At 44.1% G+C, this 18045-nt stretch overlaps 1 protein-coding gene across 12 annotated transcripts in view; it reads left to right on the top strand.

Moving 5' to 3' along the window:
- TAX1BP1 (Tax1 binding protein 1) overlaps nucleotides 1–18045 on the top strand; it is a 712600-nt gene that overhangs the window by 179803 nt on the left and 514752 nt on the right. For 10 of the 12 annotated variants that reach the window (XM_085631620.1, XM_085631618.1, XM_085631616.1 and 7 more), the window contains one exon: nucleotides 3590–3692. Coding sequence is in view for 8 of the 12 variants with exons in the window: in XM_085631616.1 (XP_085487742.1) it covers nucleotides 3590–3692 (103 nt within the window). In the remaining 4 variants the exon portion in view is untranslated. Of the gene's footprint in view, nucleotides 1–3371; nucleotides 3549–3589; nucleotides 3693–18045 lie in introns of those variants that run through there. The other 2 variants (XM_085631621.1, XM_085631619.1) reach the window with 2 other exon arrangements.

Genomic DNA, 18045 nt, shown 5'->3' with positions numbered 1-18045 from the left:
ATTTCCACATTTAACTGATAAATATGCTTGAATGTCTGCCAGGTTTCAGTGCTGTGAACACCAGCAGAAGATAAATCAGTGCACTTATATGAAAATATGCACTTTTCAGTATCAACCTTGTGCATGTTTACTGCTGTTAAAGCTTCTTTACTAAAATGCCTTCCTTTTTAGGTCTCGGGACCATCCGGTCGGCAGACCGGAAGTCCGGAGATTTAATGTCTTTGAGAAGAGGGGCTTGCACCCGCCCCTCTTCTACCCTGTTCTCCATTGGCTGGCCTAGTAAATGCTGGCCAGCCATTGGAGAAGAGGTCCCGTCACTCCAATCATGCCCCGTCCTTTTCGGATCGGGGGGCGTGTTTTTTGCGAAAAGTCTCAGGGAGGAGACAACAGCAAAACACGCCCCCCAATCCGAAAAGGACGCTGCGTTTCTCCGAGGCAGTTCTTCTCAGCCTCGGAGAAAGGCGGTGGTGTCCCGGCGTTGCTCCCTCACCTGATCTCCTTGTTCAAGAGGCCTGTGGCTTCTCTACCAAGGCATGTAGAGTCTCCAATCACCGGAACAACCCCAGTCGCTGCGGAACCCGTATTTTTCCCGCCGAGGCTGCGAGAGTAGATGTTTTTCTTTTCTCAGAAAGTATCATGGCTGTGAGCTTGGCAGGCACCTACTCCGCTGTAAACACCGCACCAGTGTTCCAGGTGCCCTTTCAGGGATCACGCATCAAACATCAAACACCCCGAGCCAGCGCAGACCGTGGCACTGAGGTGCCAGCGCCACGCCGGAGAAGGGCGCGGTGTGTGATATCAGACATGAAAGGCAGGGGAGCGCGCTGGCGGAAGTCACTTAGCTCGGGCCTAATCCCACAATAGTGACTCGGCTCTTTTCATGTCGGGGCTCTGTGTAGTTGTAGGGCTTCGTGCCTGCTTCACAGTCTTCGTGGCACCTTAGTTTCTAATTTAACTGCAATCTGGATTTATCAAAGGGCACCAGTCTGTCTTTCTTTGGCAAATGGCGCCTGACAGATCTCGCCTCGTACCTCCTGTTTTTTAGGGAATGTGTGCATTGGCTATTCCAGACTAGCAGCTGCAGCATTGATCTGGCTTCAGCCTTGGGAGTTGCAAACAACTTTTTGTGAAGTGTCTTTATACCATTGAGCCACAACTGGGATCCCATTTCTTAGGATGCGGTCGCTAGGCGCTATATCAGGGCTGTGAGCTTGGCAGGCAGGCACCTACTCCGCTGTAAACACCGCACCAGTGTTCCAGGTGCCCTTTCAGGGATCTCGCAGCAAACATCAAACACCCCGAGCCAGCGCAGACCGTGGCACTGAGGTGCCAGCGCCAAGCCGGAGAAGGGCGCGGTGTGTGATATCAGACATGAAAGGCAGGGGAGCGCGCTGGCGGAAGTCACTTAACTCGGGCCTAATCCCACAACAGTGACTCATGAATTACCGCCAAAAAGCAGGTTTTGTGACATTAAAAGAAAAAAAAACAGAGCAGGATTTTCAAGGAATTCAGGCCCTAGACAAGGAGAAGAAAAGATAAGCTGTGCAAACAGGCAGGCATGTCTTGTAAGACGCATGCCCCTTTAAAGTGCCCAAGAGCAAACATGCTGGGGGTATTGTGAAGACACAAAGCGCACAGGAAGGCCGGCTCCTGCCTGAGCCCGGCTGCCATTAGTCACCGCGGGGGCCAGTCCTCGGAGCTCAGGGGCCCACCTGACAATGGCTTCTGCAGCTGAGGTCAGCCCCCAAGCCCCCTGTTTGTTCAACAGGGCAGGCCGAGCCGCAGGGAGGCTCATTTAATGCATCCCCCCCCCCCCAGGGTGGTACACAAAGGGTCTAGATTGGAGAGGAGGGGATGTGTGGGGGGTGGGGGGGCACTCACCTGGTTCTGCTGCTCTCTGACAATGTACTGGGGTCACCGTCTCAAAGACGGGGTGAGGGCGGCAGACCTGCCTGGGTGGCATACTTACAGTTACCCTCTAGCGCTTGTTAACTCTGTATTTTTTTCCTGGCACTATAAATAGCTGATATTGTTTTTCTACTTTTTAATGACACTCGGGGTCTAAAAGCTTATTAAGTGGAAACCCGGGGAGAGAAACACGGCCCTTTATAGGCTATAAAGGACCGTGTTTCTCGAGCTCAGGTTTCCATTTAATAAGCTTTTGCAACCCGAGTGTCATTAAAATGGAGAGAAACAATATCAGCTATTTATAAAGCCTAGAAAAAAACACTGAGGTTACAAGCGCTATAGTAACACAATTTATGTTTAGTATTGTTAGTATAAATGCTTTTTTATTACAACCTTTATTGGCATTATTAGTTGTAATCCTGTCTCACGTCCATTGGCCTGACTGGGCAAAAGCACCAGGACACACGGTTTGTGAGGGGAAAGCTCAGGAGTGGAGGGGCACGTGGAGTCGCGGGGGGCAAAGGATTCAGCTGGTAATCAAAGCACTAGGGTTTCAATAGAAGCCCCTCCAGTCCAGTCCATTCGAAGAGAGATGGGGGCCTGGGGAGGAGAGAGAGCAGATAAACAAAGAGGCCAAACAGTGAATGTGCATAAGATTGACACTGTTTATTGATTGAAAACGACCCCTCCGCAGAGGGGCAGGCAATTAAATGGACAGGTGGGTAGAACTCTGCTGCCCTCACGCCCAAGGGTAATCCTAGAAGGGAAAGGCTAAAGAAAGAAAGAGCACAGGCGACAAGCTCGCACCAAAAGGAGAGGCCAAGATTTGAATGTGCATAGAGCACAACCACCCCCTGCAACTAACCATGACCTGGGCACCTCTCGGCATTGTTAAAGTTAGAGCTATTGACATTGTAAATAACAATGCCGTTTCTTTAAATGTTTTAAAAACAAAAACATAAACAAGAATAATGTCATGAGCAGTGCCAATAGCTCTAACTTTACCAATGCCGAGACCATTGCATTGTAAATGCTTGTTTAACCCCCTTATCTATCAATCCACACATCTATTGGCCTACAGTCATGGCAGACAGTATTTAGATTTACTCAAAAAGCAACCTAATTTCCGTTTTTAAACACATTTAAAAATAAATACAGACAAGAAAATGAATGTTTTCGGTCTGTATTTATCTGTGAAAATCAGTAAAAGCAGGGAGCCTTATTGATGTTGTTTGACGTAGCAAGGCGCCTGCTAATTTTGGATGTACGTTGCTAGTGCAAGTAGAAGTGTTCGGCCGAGTAGTGTTAATTATAAGCAGTTTAAACGTGGGAACCTAACGATCAGGAAATGATTCTGAGGTTGCACTTGTTGATGAGACGTGTCGTGCTTTGTGTACTCATAAAGGTTTGTCTGAGAAAAAACTAGGAAATCCCTTGTTGGTTGGTGCGAAGTCCGTGTCTGTACCCAATCACAGCTGCCTGTCCTTCTCTGACAGAGGAAATGAAAGTAGCTAAGGGTCTGACTTCTTATCTGCGCCTAAACGAAAGCTTGCATTTTGTCGTGCACCCCCGTGACTCTCAAAACGGGATGCTGTCATTCTGACCATGGACGCAACATGCCTGAGTCTGTTTCTTAAAAGGTACATACTTCTCGTCTGATAAACTGGTGTTTTGTTTACAGGTTGGGTGGAGTACTGCTCGGGATTACTACACTTTTTTATGGTCGCCTCTGCCTGAAAACTACGTAGCAGAATCCACAGTGAACTGTGTGCTGTCTTTTCAAGGTAAGGAGATCATATTTGTGATTGTGTACATAAAGGAAGATACCATAATAATTCGAGTGCACGTTTTTTAATTGCCATCTTTCTGTTTTCGTCACCCCCCGAAGCCAGAAAGCTTCGCGTATTTCTAGCCATCATGTACTTGCCAATTGTGTGATGCTGAGCGGCTTTAAAGTCGGATTTATTTCTCACTCCACGTTGACCCATGTGTGGTGAGTTCAAGGGAATAACTAATGGGTAATTCTAGTCCATTTGTACAAAGATCAGGTGGTAGATTTATCAGGTGCCTGCCAACCATTTAGCTAGCACCTGCTGTGAAAGATCGTTGCCCTTACTTCTACCAAGTGAGAGTGTACGTTAAAGTCGTAAAACACGTTTTCTCGACAGTATGATGCGACAGACATTTTTTGTCTACTTGAAGACACTCCCCAGTTGTTTTCCTCGATTCTGGCTTGTGAACAGAGACCTTTGTGGTTCGGAATGTTAGAAACAAACCTGTGTGAAGCCCTAGTAAATTTAAGGCTAAAAAAAGAACAAAAAAACACACCTGACCTTTGCACATTCCCCCAGCATTAATAAGCCTTACCGTAGTCGTTTTTCACACACTTTTTAGAATGGATTTTTACGGCACGTGAATATACGTTTACAGTACAAATGCTCAGTTTTCTGATGATTTAGTCGCAACAGTATAAAAGGTATTATCATAAACTTGACTTTCATATACTTTGTAAACCATTGACACAAGTCTTCAGTTTTACCTCAATGCAAATAGGTTGAATCTTTTTTCTGGAGTTGATATTTAAGCCTAGTTTCATTCTTTTACCTAATTAATCAGTGTTAATAGGAATGGTGCTATTAGTTCTATTTTGCTTTCACTTTTTAACCAGACCATTTATGGGGTTTGGCCTTTGAACTACTATGTCAAGTGGTTTTGCAGCATGATTTTTTTGTATAAATTCGCATACCTTGCATGATTGTGCGATTTAGTACATGGATACATCATTTTCAGTTCGCCACACAAAGCCAAAAAACAGTTGAAAATAAACAATATGTGCTAATGTAATGAGGCTACTTAAGGGATTCAGCTGTCCTCCTTGATGCACATGCATTCACAGTCTGAATTTTCTTTCATTAGGATTGATTTCAGGTAGCTTCACTTGAAATTTTCAATGGAAAACATTGAAGAGAGTTAAAGGTCAACATAATACAAGCCTTATGTGACTTGGTTCCTAAAGGGCAGGTTGTATGAAATATTGCAGGTATTGACTAATTTCAGCGTTTATTTAACCTTTTCTACATTGTTCTATAGATAACAAGCATCCTTTGTTCCTTAGCATTCAAAACAGCTTCACAAAGGTTACAAATTATCTTTTAGTTCAACACCTGGCCCTCTCTATGGTCTGTACATGAGGAAAGTAAGAGGAAAACTTTATTCAGTCTTACCCAAGTTCTGAGAATCACCATATCCCACCAACCCAACCCCACTTTGAAAACATGAACACTTGTACATCAACAAGTTGATTGTTATGAATTAATTTAATTAGCACAACTTCACAGAGAAAAGGAAACGGCATAACAAAGTTTCATAAATACAATTTGATTGTATTCAACACATCAACAAATGACATAATTTATTTTTTGTAAAATGTAGTCCAGGATCCTGCCTGCCAAGATAGTCATCCATCCGAAAAACAATCACAATACTCTAGCACTCCTACATTTATTCTTCTCCCACATTTATTTTCACCTGGCGTACATAACGTGTGTTATTCATACAGGATATTAATTGGTGGATATTCTAAGAAACATCTGCAGCATTTTAGTGATTCCAAGGTTTTCCGTTTGCTCATGATGTATGGAATAACATATAATTATATCCTCTAAGAAGGAAGAGTAAGTAATTTACAATAACCCTCGGAGTATAACTATGGGTATGAAATCATAGAAAGTATACCTTTCCTAGCATTTGTGAAGCAAAATTTAAATTCTGTTTCGGACACAGAGGCTAGGATTATACATTAACATTTAATACTCAGCAACATTTGAAAGCCGAAACATCAACATTTCTAGCAAAATAATATAACTACCAGCAGATTCCATTGCCACTTCCTACAGCCAGTCACAGTCAAATAAGTCCATCTCATAATGTGTTTGAGCCGAGCACTTCCTCTTCTTCATGCAAAGTCAGCCAAGCTTTCAAAGGAGCCAGAAATGTACTTCTTCTTTTTAGGTCTCGCCTAGGCAGCACTTGCGCTGTCTCTTCAAGACATGCTACATTCAGGATATAAGCTTTAAGCTCCACCCACTTTCGGCCCATCTTTTTAATTCGATCCTGTCAATACCCTATCGAAATGGTGACTTTTCATTCGTTGATACGCTTAGTAGTCCCTCCTTAGTACCGCCTTTTCTCTCATTGTGACCTCCCTTAAGGACTGTCCCTTTTACATGTCCTGTTACACCTTATGTTATTAATTAGTTCTGGGACTCTTTTCTCCTTTTTGCTTTTTTAACCATAGGATCTGCAGGTAACCACGCTTCCTCCTTCTCCCTGGCTGCAACTGGCTCCTCCTCCTCCACCCTGTTCACTCCATCTCTTCGGCTTTAGCTGCTTCTCCCTCAGCTTCAATAATAGCTGGCCCACGGCTCACCAAAATCCTTTATTTTTTTTGTAATTACATTTTTTATGCAGCCCGGCACGCCAAGCTTGATATTCATGGATGATGGCCGTGCCCCTTTCTTTTTACTTGTTTTGACCTTAAATAATGGCTTCCGCGTAACTTCCTCTAGTGCAGCTCTCCCAAATCCTTTTTTTATAATTATATTTTTCATGCTGCAAATTGGCAGTCTGCCTGTGGTTGTGGGGAGGGTTTCTTGGGTCAAAAACACTTGTTTAATTATTTTGGCACGGCAAATTCGGTCTGATTTTTTCTATGTGATGTAACAGGAGAGCCAGGGATTTTCACAAAATGCCTGTTCACTTTTCCCTCAGTGGGCCTTGATAGTAAATGCTGCATGCTGGGGCCTAAACTACCACTTTTTTATCACTTCCCCTTCACATCTTTCATATACCCACTCATGTTAAACAGCAGGAGCCAAGCACGGCCACTTACCAGGCTCACAAGATCAGCATCACATGTTGCTTTGGATGTCTTCCTATTGTCTTCTATTCTGCGGGTGGAGGGGGTTAACTCAATGCAACCTTCATCAGTGGGGTTTGTTTATATTCTCTGGTGCAAGGCTGGTTATTTGCGGACTCGTTGCGCTTTATAAAATGGATATAATATAACATTAAGATAATCCAGAGGACAGCTTTTTTTGTTGTTTAATTTACTTTCACTCAACTATGGCAGCCAAGTGCCTTTGTTTATGCGTGGCTCACCGTATGTACATTGTAAAACACACAAGTCCATTCACGGGCGCCATGCACCTAACTTTTACATGCATAGCGCAGTCTTTCTAAAGAATGGTTTTCAGTTGTTTGTTTCTGCTGCTGTCGTATTTTGTGAGCGGAAGGTGGGTGGTTACCCCCTTTGCCCGCCCCTACCACTTCGGTGCTGCCTGTGCCCCTCCCCTCCCCCCTCCCTGGGCTTTCACTTGTTGCTGATAGTTTGCAGTTGCATACACTTGGACAACACTAATTGGGGCAGGTGGCTCTCACTGAATCTAGAATCAAAAAGAGGGGACTAGGAGCCAGATTAAGGTCCAGTACCCGTGCTCCTCACTATAATTGACATGCCTAATCAGTGTGGCTACTTGTTCCTATGTGGAGAGGGTATAGAAAACGTTAAAGCAAAGGTGTGGTTGGAATAGATGGTTCCAGGGGGATCTTATTTGGAGGTGTTGCCCTCACCCTTGTGGGTTTCATGCTTCATCATCGGACGTTATGCTCCTCATGGGGCCGGCGCTACAATGCCCCCCGGACCCGGCAAGAGGGCTCTTTGTCAGAGATCTTTTCTTGTATCAGCCGGGACGGTGCATGCTGGTGTGTGGGGTATAATTTGTATGGTGAAGTGTGATTTTAAAATTACCTAAAGGAGATCAAATTTTGATTCAGCGACCCTTCGGTAAGGCTAACAACTAAGATGCCGTAGTGTTCAAAGGTTATGGTACGCCATTACTCAGTGAGTGTGTTGTAGTGAACTATTGTGGTTTCACTATTCAGGTCGACATGTTTTCACGCTATGTTGGTCCAGTACTGGATCCCTCGCATTTCTTCAGGACCAAAAAATATGTTCTCTACCCTGAATTAGGGTGGGTATCTAGAGTCTTATTAAACTTAATCCCTTGTAGTGATACAGTAGATCCTAGGTATCTGTCATGCTCACCTAAGTATGAATCCATAAATCAACCCCAGGCAGGCAAAGGGGTAGGTGATGGGCTGCTGACCGCGCATGGAACTTAACCGCAATAATCTTGCGGTTGACCTAGAGCACATTGTGGCCTATGAGTAGGGGTTGATTTATGGAATTTCTGCTGTACGTGGCTCAATTTATTCAGTTTTTAAGGTATGTACTTCTGCAAAGGCTAATGTGAAGACTTCACACAGGTTAGATTAATATTACTTGAAATGGAATGGTGCACTGGGAAGGTCCTCTTATCCAAATGATCATTCAAACAGTCTTTATAAATATTCCTTTTTATTTTGTTTTTTCTTCTTTCATGTTTAGATTTAGTTCCTCATATGAAATCCATGCATATACATAAAACATCCATCTAACGCGTTTAGTGTAAAGGATCCAACTTGAACTTAATCAGGGCTGTGAACAACATATACAATATGAATGTATAAACAAGACCACAAATAAAAACTGTCCTTAGTGAACAATAAAGCAAAAAGCACAATACTGGCACAACTGAAATAATCCTAATATAGCATTGCAAATTGCACCATTGTATTAAGGAGATCCCGCATTCCCCCATGTATATATAAACACATAAAACATATAACACAGGAAAAAAAGGGTCACTTAAAATAACATAATAACAGGACACTACTAAAACTACATGACAAGCCCCAACTCCACAGTAATGCTTGGTTTGCCCCAACAGGCTAATTTGTAAACCTATTACGGGGGGGGGGGGAAAAGTATGAGCATTACTCTTGTATCAAATATAAAGGGTGTTTCCAAGATTGATTCCAATTAATCAGTATGTGTATGGATGCATAAATACTCCTCCTTGAAATTGATCTTATGTGGCTAAGCCCAAGTACATATAACACTCTTCAAACATGTTCAACAAATTGGATAATGAGGAATTTGGAATACCAGCAAACAGAAGGATCTAATCTGTGTTCTGCCATCGAACACTCCTTGTTTTGCCTAATATAGTTTGCCAGCGGATCTGTCCGTAAGTTGAATGAGAGCGGGGATAGAGGGCTCTCTTGTCAGGTTCTTGTATTCAATGCATATTTCCTAGATGGATGTTTATTAACTGTATCAGCTGCAGTTCCTATTGTATCTATTAGGGTGATGCTTGAGTGGAAGACTCTGCCTATATCCTTTTACATCTGACGATGTATTGAACTGGCAACAGGATGTGCTATACATTTGAGTCAAAAGAGTTCTCAGCATCTAACAACGATATTACAGGCTAATCCACAAGTGTCGCTGAAAGAGCTTTGCAGTAATGGAAACACCTAAAGTTTACTCTTGGGGATCTTTGTAGAATAAAATCAGAAAGCCAGGCTGATCGAGATGTAGTAAAATGGAAAGAAGCAGATGAAGGTGATTTTGATTTGCCAGGACTTTCACTAGGATTTTTGTTTAATTATCGGTAGAGAGATCACTCTATAAGATGAACAAACCTGAGTTGGTTACCCTATTTTATGTGTTAGTGTGATAGTCATGTGACACATGTCTGGAGACATTGTCCTCTCACCCTTCACATCCACAAATATTTTAAATGGCTCCAGACCCCCATATTTTGACAATTGTTTATGCAATTTAATCAGTTGAAAGTTTTTGCGTGACACAGCTACAATAATTTCTTCAATATTGAAGTATTGTTCTAAGAGCTGGTTAACCTCCTCAGACACTTTGGGTAAGATGATTTTATTAAAAAATTGCTCTACATTCTTGACGGAAAGTCCTAATTTAAAACTGCAGCGTATCATAGTATGGGTTGAATACACTGGATTTCTCTACATCTTTCATTGATTTCTTTCCGTAGGTGCTACTAATATCTTCTGCCCATCTAATAGTGTAATCATCCAATCTACTAGCATGGCTCCCTGATATCCCCTTCCCTGTCTATCCACGTTTTTGGCATTACAGAAGCCAGTGATTTCCTCAGATATAGCAACCCCTTATGGTCATAAAACCGACATGTGCCGATACGGTATAATTGCACATACCTGCAAATTGGCGTTCTGTAACCATCAAGTGTGTTTACTGAAGCAACAGTGAATCTGGTTTGTGTCTCAATAAGAACGAGATGACTTTCCCCCTCTTTAGTTTGTCTTATGTTGTTCGCATTCCAGGAGAGCCCTATACTAAGAGTTTGAGGTAATCAGTCTTTGAAATCAGATGTTTGAAATATAAAACAAAAAAACAATCTTCCCAATCCCCCCCCTCCCCACCCCCTTCTCAATTCACGAAGTCAATGTCGCCTAATTTTAAGTAATTAACAAGTAAAACTTTAAATTGGTTACGGATTGTTAGAAGTGATGTCTTCAAGAGTCTACTGATAAGTCAGAAACGTATCCTTTTGTTGACGCACTGATGGGTATTCATTGCACAATCCAACAGCACAGGCCCTGTGTATCCAGTGCTTTTTGCCCCTGCCCCATCAATGTTCACTAACAGTTTTATAAATCCGAATTTTGCAACTCACGCATTCACTTTTTAAACTTGAATGAAACCGTACTATGATAATTCCATTCTCGATGCAGTTGGCGTGCCAGCAGAGTTTAGGAAACTTGCTGCGGTTACACATGCTGGTTTTTCAAGAGCGCCATCATCTGGCATTGTCATTTGAATTGTGTGATTTTCAGAAATCCCATCGTGAAATTCTTTGCTGAGCAACAGTTTGGCAGATTCAGTACATTTTTCTGTATTTTCAGTGTTTTCTGTGTTTGGTATTGTGATTAAAGCAGTCACTTCTTTTCCACCCCTGTCTCTGCCATCTGTCTAGCGAGTCCCAAACTCAGTCTATCTGGCAGTGCCATGTTTACCATCCACAATAATCTAGACTTTTTCTGTAAACAACTTTATATATTTCAGCTCTAATAGAAGCAGATTATTTTTACCATGATCAAATTAACTTCTTTGTTTGTTGACCTGCTTGATTTAAATCATAAAACAGTAAGATTGTGGTACCTTTTTATGAAGTTTGATCACTTGTCAAGCAGGTTGTATGATGGCAACTCTGTCTCCGTAGTTTATTAGTCTAGCAATTATTGCTCTTGATGGGGCAGAGGGAGTGGATGACCAAGAACCCTGCTCATCCTTTTGACTGAAAAGAATATAGAGTGACCCTTCAGCTTCAGTACAGTTTGAAATCAGTCCTTAACAGTTCTGTTTGGGGGCTTGATATTCCCAGAAAGCTTACATTGTTCCTTCGAAAGCATCCTACCACATCTTTGATCCTTTGTGTTAAGTAGTATGCATCTTCACTTACGGGTTTTTTCTTTTATTGATTAATATTGGAGGTCAATTCTTTTTTGTAATTTAAAAAAAAAAACTTTTTATTGATCACAAAGACAGCGAGCATAACAGATATATTGACAATGTGCCAATGTCTACCATTACCAGTTCATCTATTTCCACGCCCGCTTCACCACACCGCCCACCAGCATCGTTGCGGTCCCCATTATAAGAAACTCCCCCCGAGGCTTCTGTGTTGTTACACCATCTATTTAGCCTGGTATCCTCCTGACAAGCGGACTCCCGGGACCCTTTACTCAGTGTTATGCTGATCCGACGCTGCCCCTCCCAGCATCCGCCCCCTCTCATTCCTGAGTTCAATTGTCGGAGAGATACAGATGTTGCCTCTATGTTTGTTCCACTTTCCCCATTTGTGATCCCATTTGCGCGGGCACCCCCTCTCCTTGACCAACGTTTTCTCCGCTAGCATGGCATAGTCCATATCCTTGGCCCAGTCCGCTAATTTCGGTGGGGTGCCTACTCCCCATCGCTGAGCGATGTTCCTCTTGGCTATCCCCCAACCCCCATTCTTGCTCAATTTGTGTGAGGTCCGTCGCTACCCAGATGTTCAGCAGGCACTGCGCAGGTGTCGGGTGTATAGTCTTGTCGCAGGCCCTGGCCATTTGTATGGTGACATTGACCCAGTATTCCTGTATGCGGGGGCATTCCCATAGTATATGAAAAAATGTGCCAGTCAGTGCACTTTGCCGGAGGCATTGCGAGTCTGGTCGCCTGTTGAGTCTGTGCAATAATCTGGCGTTGAAATACACCCTATGGATGACTTTAAGTTGCACCAACCGTAGACGCATAGGGATAGCCACCTCTCTGGGCGAGGCCAATGCCTCCCTCCAATCTTTGTTGGGCATGTCCCGCAGGTCGGCCTCCCAGGCCGCTCTAAGCTTAGTCATTGGGTCACCTCTATTAATCCGCTTCTTGTACGTGAGCGATATGGCCTTACAGTTCATGGGATCCAACAGGAGTCTATCCTCCAAGGGAGAGGAGTCCGGGAGGGGTGCGTCTTTGGGCCAGGCCGATTCTATGGCGTGGCTAATCTGTAAGTAGCGAAATCCCTCTGACGCGGCTAACTGGTACTTGGCCTGAAGTTCCGAGAATGATGCCTTTCTCCCTTTCACCCACAAGTCGCCCACCCTAGAGATTCCGATCAAGTCCCATTTATCAAATCCTGTGTATGAGCGGAGTCTCCCCAGTATATCCTCCCAAAGTGGGGTGGCCTTCGTCAGGCGACCCGTCCATCCCATCTGATTCTGTACCCCATGCCACACTTCCACCGCGCGCGCCGTTGGGCCTGTCCATCTCAACTTCCTGTGATTGGTGTATAGGGCTCTGTTGTAACCCCCTTTTCCCAACAGCCAGTGGTCAGTGCGGAAGCTCGGGTCGTCATGTCTCCCGAACACCCAACTGTTTATGGCCGCCAGCTGCGAGGCTTGATAATACCGTCGCAAGTCAGGCAGTCCTATACCCCCATCGTAGCATCCCATTGTTAGCTTCGCCATTGCGATACGGGGCGGCTTATTGTCCCAGAGCATTTCACGTACCGCGGCCTCGATCTGCGAAAAATAGGAGTTGGGAACCGGGTTGGGCGTGTTCTATAACGCGTATAAAAAGCGGGGCAGCGCAAGCATCTTATATACGGACGCCTTCCCCAACAACGTGAGAGGAAGGGTTTTCCAGTGTGACACGTCCGCGCGAAATCGCCTTAATACCCCCTGGAGATTCCTCTCCTGAAACAACCCAACGTCTGTGGTGATGAACATCCCCAAATAGAGGAACCCCTGATGGGTCATCGGGGTGGTGTAGCCTCTCGCACTCAAGGGGGGATCGCCCCAGAGGGGATACATCTGGGATTTAGCCCAGTTTATTTGGTACCCTGAGTGCTCCCCGAAAATGTGGAAAATATGGAGAACCCGACGGAGCGACCGAGCGGGGGAAGCCGAAGTCAATTCTTTTAAGCCATGATCAGTCGCCCTCACTCTTTAAGAAGTCTTGCTCGTTTCAGATTGTAGAATGGGAAGGTCTGTACTCATGCAGTCAATTTTATGTTCCAACATCAGTTTGGTACTCGATTACCGCAGGACTTCCTTGAAAGTAGTTTCTGGTTCCTCATTGTATTGTGAGCAATGTTCGAACCATGCTTCTGTGTAGTTGTGTTCTCTGTTACCAATTCATTGAGAGGCTACAGTGGATGCGTTTTTATGTAAGCCATGAGATGGTTGTTGTTTCTTTTCCCAAATTGCAGCTTGTTACAGTTTGTAGACATTTAGTTAAGTTAGTTGGTATTCAAAGACCGACTCTCTCTCTACATTATTCAATTCAACAGATTTTGGAGCTGGGGATTGTGCTCTCGGAGAGGATTGGTGGGATAATTCTGAATTTTAATTGAAAAGACTGAATGTTATGTTGCATCAGGTGCATGCATATTTATCCAGTGAAAGCTAGTAAAGAGCACCCAACTCCTGTTGGCATTTTCATGTTCTGGAACGGTATTGCGTTTCCATTGTATGTATAGGGCCAAAAAAGATGTGTCCTTCCACTTGTTATGACAGCCGTTTTCAGTCCATTGGAAGGTGTTACATCCCAGCACTGGAAGGATACGCAAATGTCATGCACTCTATATCATTTCATTTGTTTTTCCTCAGCTTGACTGTTATAGTCGGCAATATAAGAAATAAGGAGGGCACTACCACCACTGTTGTTACCTAGACCGGGTCTCCTGCACTCTCCTGGTCTGATAAGCAAGCCGCAGTTACATTTTCAAGTCGACACTTTCGGCGATCAATCAGGCCATGTCACTGTTACCACGAGTATGCTGAGTTCCTCAAGTGTTGTACATCTAGAATCCGATCACGCAGCTCCGTGTGTGTTTTGGAGCAGCTTCTTAGTGGGAGTGTGTCCCACCCTGCAGCACTTTTCTCTAGTAAGATCTGGCTCATACTGCTTTAGTGGTAGTGCCGATATAATGTTTAATTAGTGGTGCCATTAAGTATCAAGCTTATCCCAATGTACGTTGCTTCGTTGATTCAGGGCGCTTTTTTGCAGTCAACTACTTTAATGTTAGGGGCCAGAGGATGTTTCAAGATATTTCCTACTCAGCAGGTGAGAGCTCAGTCTTAAGTGGCTGTCTTGCCTGTGCTCCTCCTTGGGGACCCCTTTCACAGCCTCCAATGGAGTTCAAATTTTGACCTAACAGGTCGTAAAAAACTACCAATGATGTCCAGACATATAGACATGTTTTTTACGCATTAAACCTTTAAACCGCCTTCTTAATTGCAATCCCATCATTAAGAAGAGTTGGTGAGTTACATACATGCTTTAACTAGTCAAAAACTCCATATGTAGTTATAAAATAGTCATGAGAACCAATTCACGTTTTGTGGCTACTGTTGTCCTTTCAATGTTAATTTAACAATATAGTTAACTTTTTTTCCCTCTCCAATTTCCATCCAATTCAGCAGAAAGAGCTTTGCATACATTAGACACAAGCACAGCAATCATGTACCGTATGCAAGAGACACTGACTATATGCACATTAAAACAGGTTTGTTTCACATTCTCAGCAAGCTACAAGTTTCCCAGAAACTGTGGGAACCTTGCAAGTGAGATTGTACGTGCAGTTCATTTGTTTGCCCTTAACTAAAAGGTTACTTGATACTAAAACAAAGACCTCCCTCCACATTGAAGAAAGAAGCTACATTATCATTTATGAGAAATGTTTCCTTAAATATCACGTGTATAGCCATGTCCTGGTCTTCAAGACTTCGGTCTACAAAGTAGTATTTAGAGTAGCTCTTCTGATAGTCTATTAGCTGCAGATTCCTCACCTTTTGAATTTTCCTAAGGCCCCAGACTGGATCTGTACATTTTTCAGCAGTTCCTCTGCCCACCAGAAGGTGGGACCTTGCAGCTCCACACTGAAACCAGTGTGCTATGAAAAAGACATGCAGGGCCTATCTAGACGCGACTCCCTCATTTAAAAAACTATTTTATTAGTTTTACATGGGAAACATCCTTACCCTCCATGCGTTACACCGCGTGCCATTTCCCCGCATTTTGTACCCCGCAAAATCTTTTACAGCGAAGGGCTTTATACCGCAAACTATTACAACGCGTTCCCCAAAGTAACACCCTGGTGGAGTTCGAATAGTAAATTGTGTTGTAATGGGTAATGCGTTGTAATGGATTGCGTTGTAAAAGATTTTGCGGTGTAAAAACTGCGGGGTAATGGCATACGGAATAAAAGTGTGCGGGGTAACGTGTCCTATTCGTTTTACATCCATTGCGAGTTCTACAATGCAATTCAAAGATTCATCATATAACTCGTAGAGTATACAATCTAACCGGGTAACTGTGAACCCCCAACACCCTTCCCACCCCATCCATTGCAGAGCAGTACCATAGGCCCAAAGTGAGCTCAGTGTTGTACAAAGGCTTCAGTATGATGTAGTTCCATCTGTGCTGCCTCCCTTTCTGCTTCTCAGATTATTAGTTAGTTTCTTCCCTATCTAGGGTGGCTTGGAGTCTGATTCCCTCTGCACCCTGCTGTGTTGGGCTTCTCTGGTCCAGCTGGAGTGGATTCCCCTGAACCGGGTTCTGGGTCTTTTGCACTATCCACCAATGCTTCCCAGGCCCTCACTCTCTCAATAGAACTGATGCCCTGTTGGGCATTTCTAAGGAGAACCCTCCCCTCGCAGCCCATTCAATTTTCAAATTATTTTTTCCATGTTGAGATTCGGGGCGCCTCCTGCGCTTTCCAATGCCTAGTTATTTCTCTTTTAGCCACTATCGGGGCCAAATCCAGAAATCTGTCGGTGACCCATGTTTTGGAGGTATGGGGGAACAGGCCCAGGAGGCAGTGTATGGGGGCACAGGGCACTCCATAATCTTCTCAAGCGTGTCAGTGATTCGTTTCCAGTTAGCCCGCAACTCTGGACACGGCCAAAGCAATTAGAAGATTTCTGCTCCCATTTCTCCACATCTTGGGCATTTAATGTCCTCCCTGTGGAAAAATGTGTTGATTCGTCTGGGGTGAGGTACGTCCTATGTAGTTTGAAAAAGTTAATTAATCGGAAGCGGGCATTCCTCGAAATCCTAGGGGTCCCGGTCAATATGGTTTCCCAGTCTTTGTCTTCCAGTTCACGGATCGTGCTACCATCCACCCCATGCGGTAAGAAGTGACTGTAAGGAAGATCAAAGCCCTCTCCAAAGTCTTCAAATTGGAGAAGTACCCTGTCTCTGAATAGGTCTCCCAGGCGTGATGCCCCCGCTTGCATCCTAGGCCCTCCCATTGACTCCCATGTGGTAATAGTTGCAGCAATGTTATAGGGAGGTCAGGAGAGTAGGGGATCCGCCCCTGCGTCTTTTGGAGACTGCGTCTCCAACAGTGTTGCAACATTTGCATTTTGCCGGAGTCCTCCGCCAGTGGCCTGCCTACCCGCATCAACATCCTCAACAGTATGTTTAAATCTGGTGTGAACGGCCTGCTTCTCGTTCCGGCGACTGCTGATCTGCCAGCTAGCGGGCAAACCATTGTAGTTGGCCAGCTAAGTAATATCATTCAAAGTCGGGAACTGCTAGGCCCCCCTCCGCTGTCTGTCACTTCAGTGTTTTTAGGGCAACCTGCCTGCGTCCGTGCCCAAAAGGAAACTCGATACTAGGGAATGTAAGTCGGTATGCCACCTTGGAGGTATCCATATTGGGAGTGCCTTGAAGAAGTACAGTAGGCGCAATAGCGAAACAATTTTTAAGAGGGCCACCCTCCCTGCTAGTGAAAGCAGAAGCCCTTTCCAAAATTCCTTGCTGGTCTTTAAAGATCGTATGACCGTCCATATTATTTATTTATATATATATATATATATATATATATATATATATATATATATATATATATATATATATATATATATATATATTATTTTTAAACATATTTTATTAGTTTTTCAGTGCTGTTCTCATGTACAGTAGTATTTCTACATCATTCGATCAATAATGCTTACATCTTGGACAACATATTGTACATGTTGATTTGTGTCTGTACAGATATAGGATACAGTAATTATGGCTTATGTAGAGACATAGATATTTGACATCTGAAACTTGTTATAGTAAACATACGAGCAACCCCTTCCCCCTACCCCCCCACCGAAAACTCACTTGTGTGGTCTGGTTGAGCTGCTATGTATACCTCACATGAAGGGCCCATGAACATATGGGAGGGAGGAGGAGGGGAGGGTGGGCGGAGGCCCCAAAGTGAAGCCTCAACTGCCAACTTCCCAATGGGTGGCGGTCTGGTATGATCAGGTGGCTCATTACATGCATTCACTAATCATTAGTGGAGTAAGCTTTAAATTGTTCTAATAGGTGTGCCCTCTCCATTGAGATTGGCTTTTTCCAGAGCCCTCTGTATTCCTCCCGCTGTAGGGTCTCCCTTTCTGCTGTGGCCCAACGAATAACATCCTCCCCCCATGTTCCCTCGCTGTGTGAGCATTCTTTTGGTCAGTATTAGGGAGAGATCGGTGAAGCAGCGCAGTACCGCAGCTTTTTTCAGAAGTGGGGACAGGCCCAAGAGACGCACCTTGATAGTGGACCAAGAAGGTAATTCGGATAGGTGCGACAGGCCCGCAGTAACCACCCTCCAATACCCTTGTAAGGCGGTACATAACCAACGCATATGGATTAAACTGGTGTCAGACAAG

This window comes from Triturus cristatus, chromosome 10 (genome assembly GCF_964204655.1).
Source record: "Triturus cristatus chromosome 10, aTriCri1.1, whole genome shotgun sequence".
NCBI classification, from domain to species: Eukaryota; Metazoa; Chordata; class Amphibia; order Caudata; family Salamandridae; genus Triturus; species Triturus cristatus.
The sequence above is the reverse complement of the archived record's forward strand: the minus strand, read 5'-3'. Positions and strand labels throughout refer to the sequence as shown.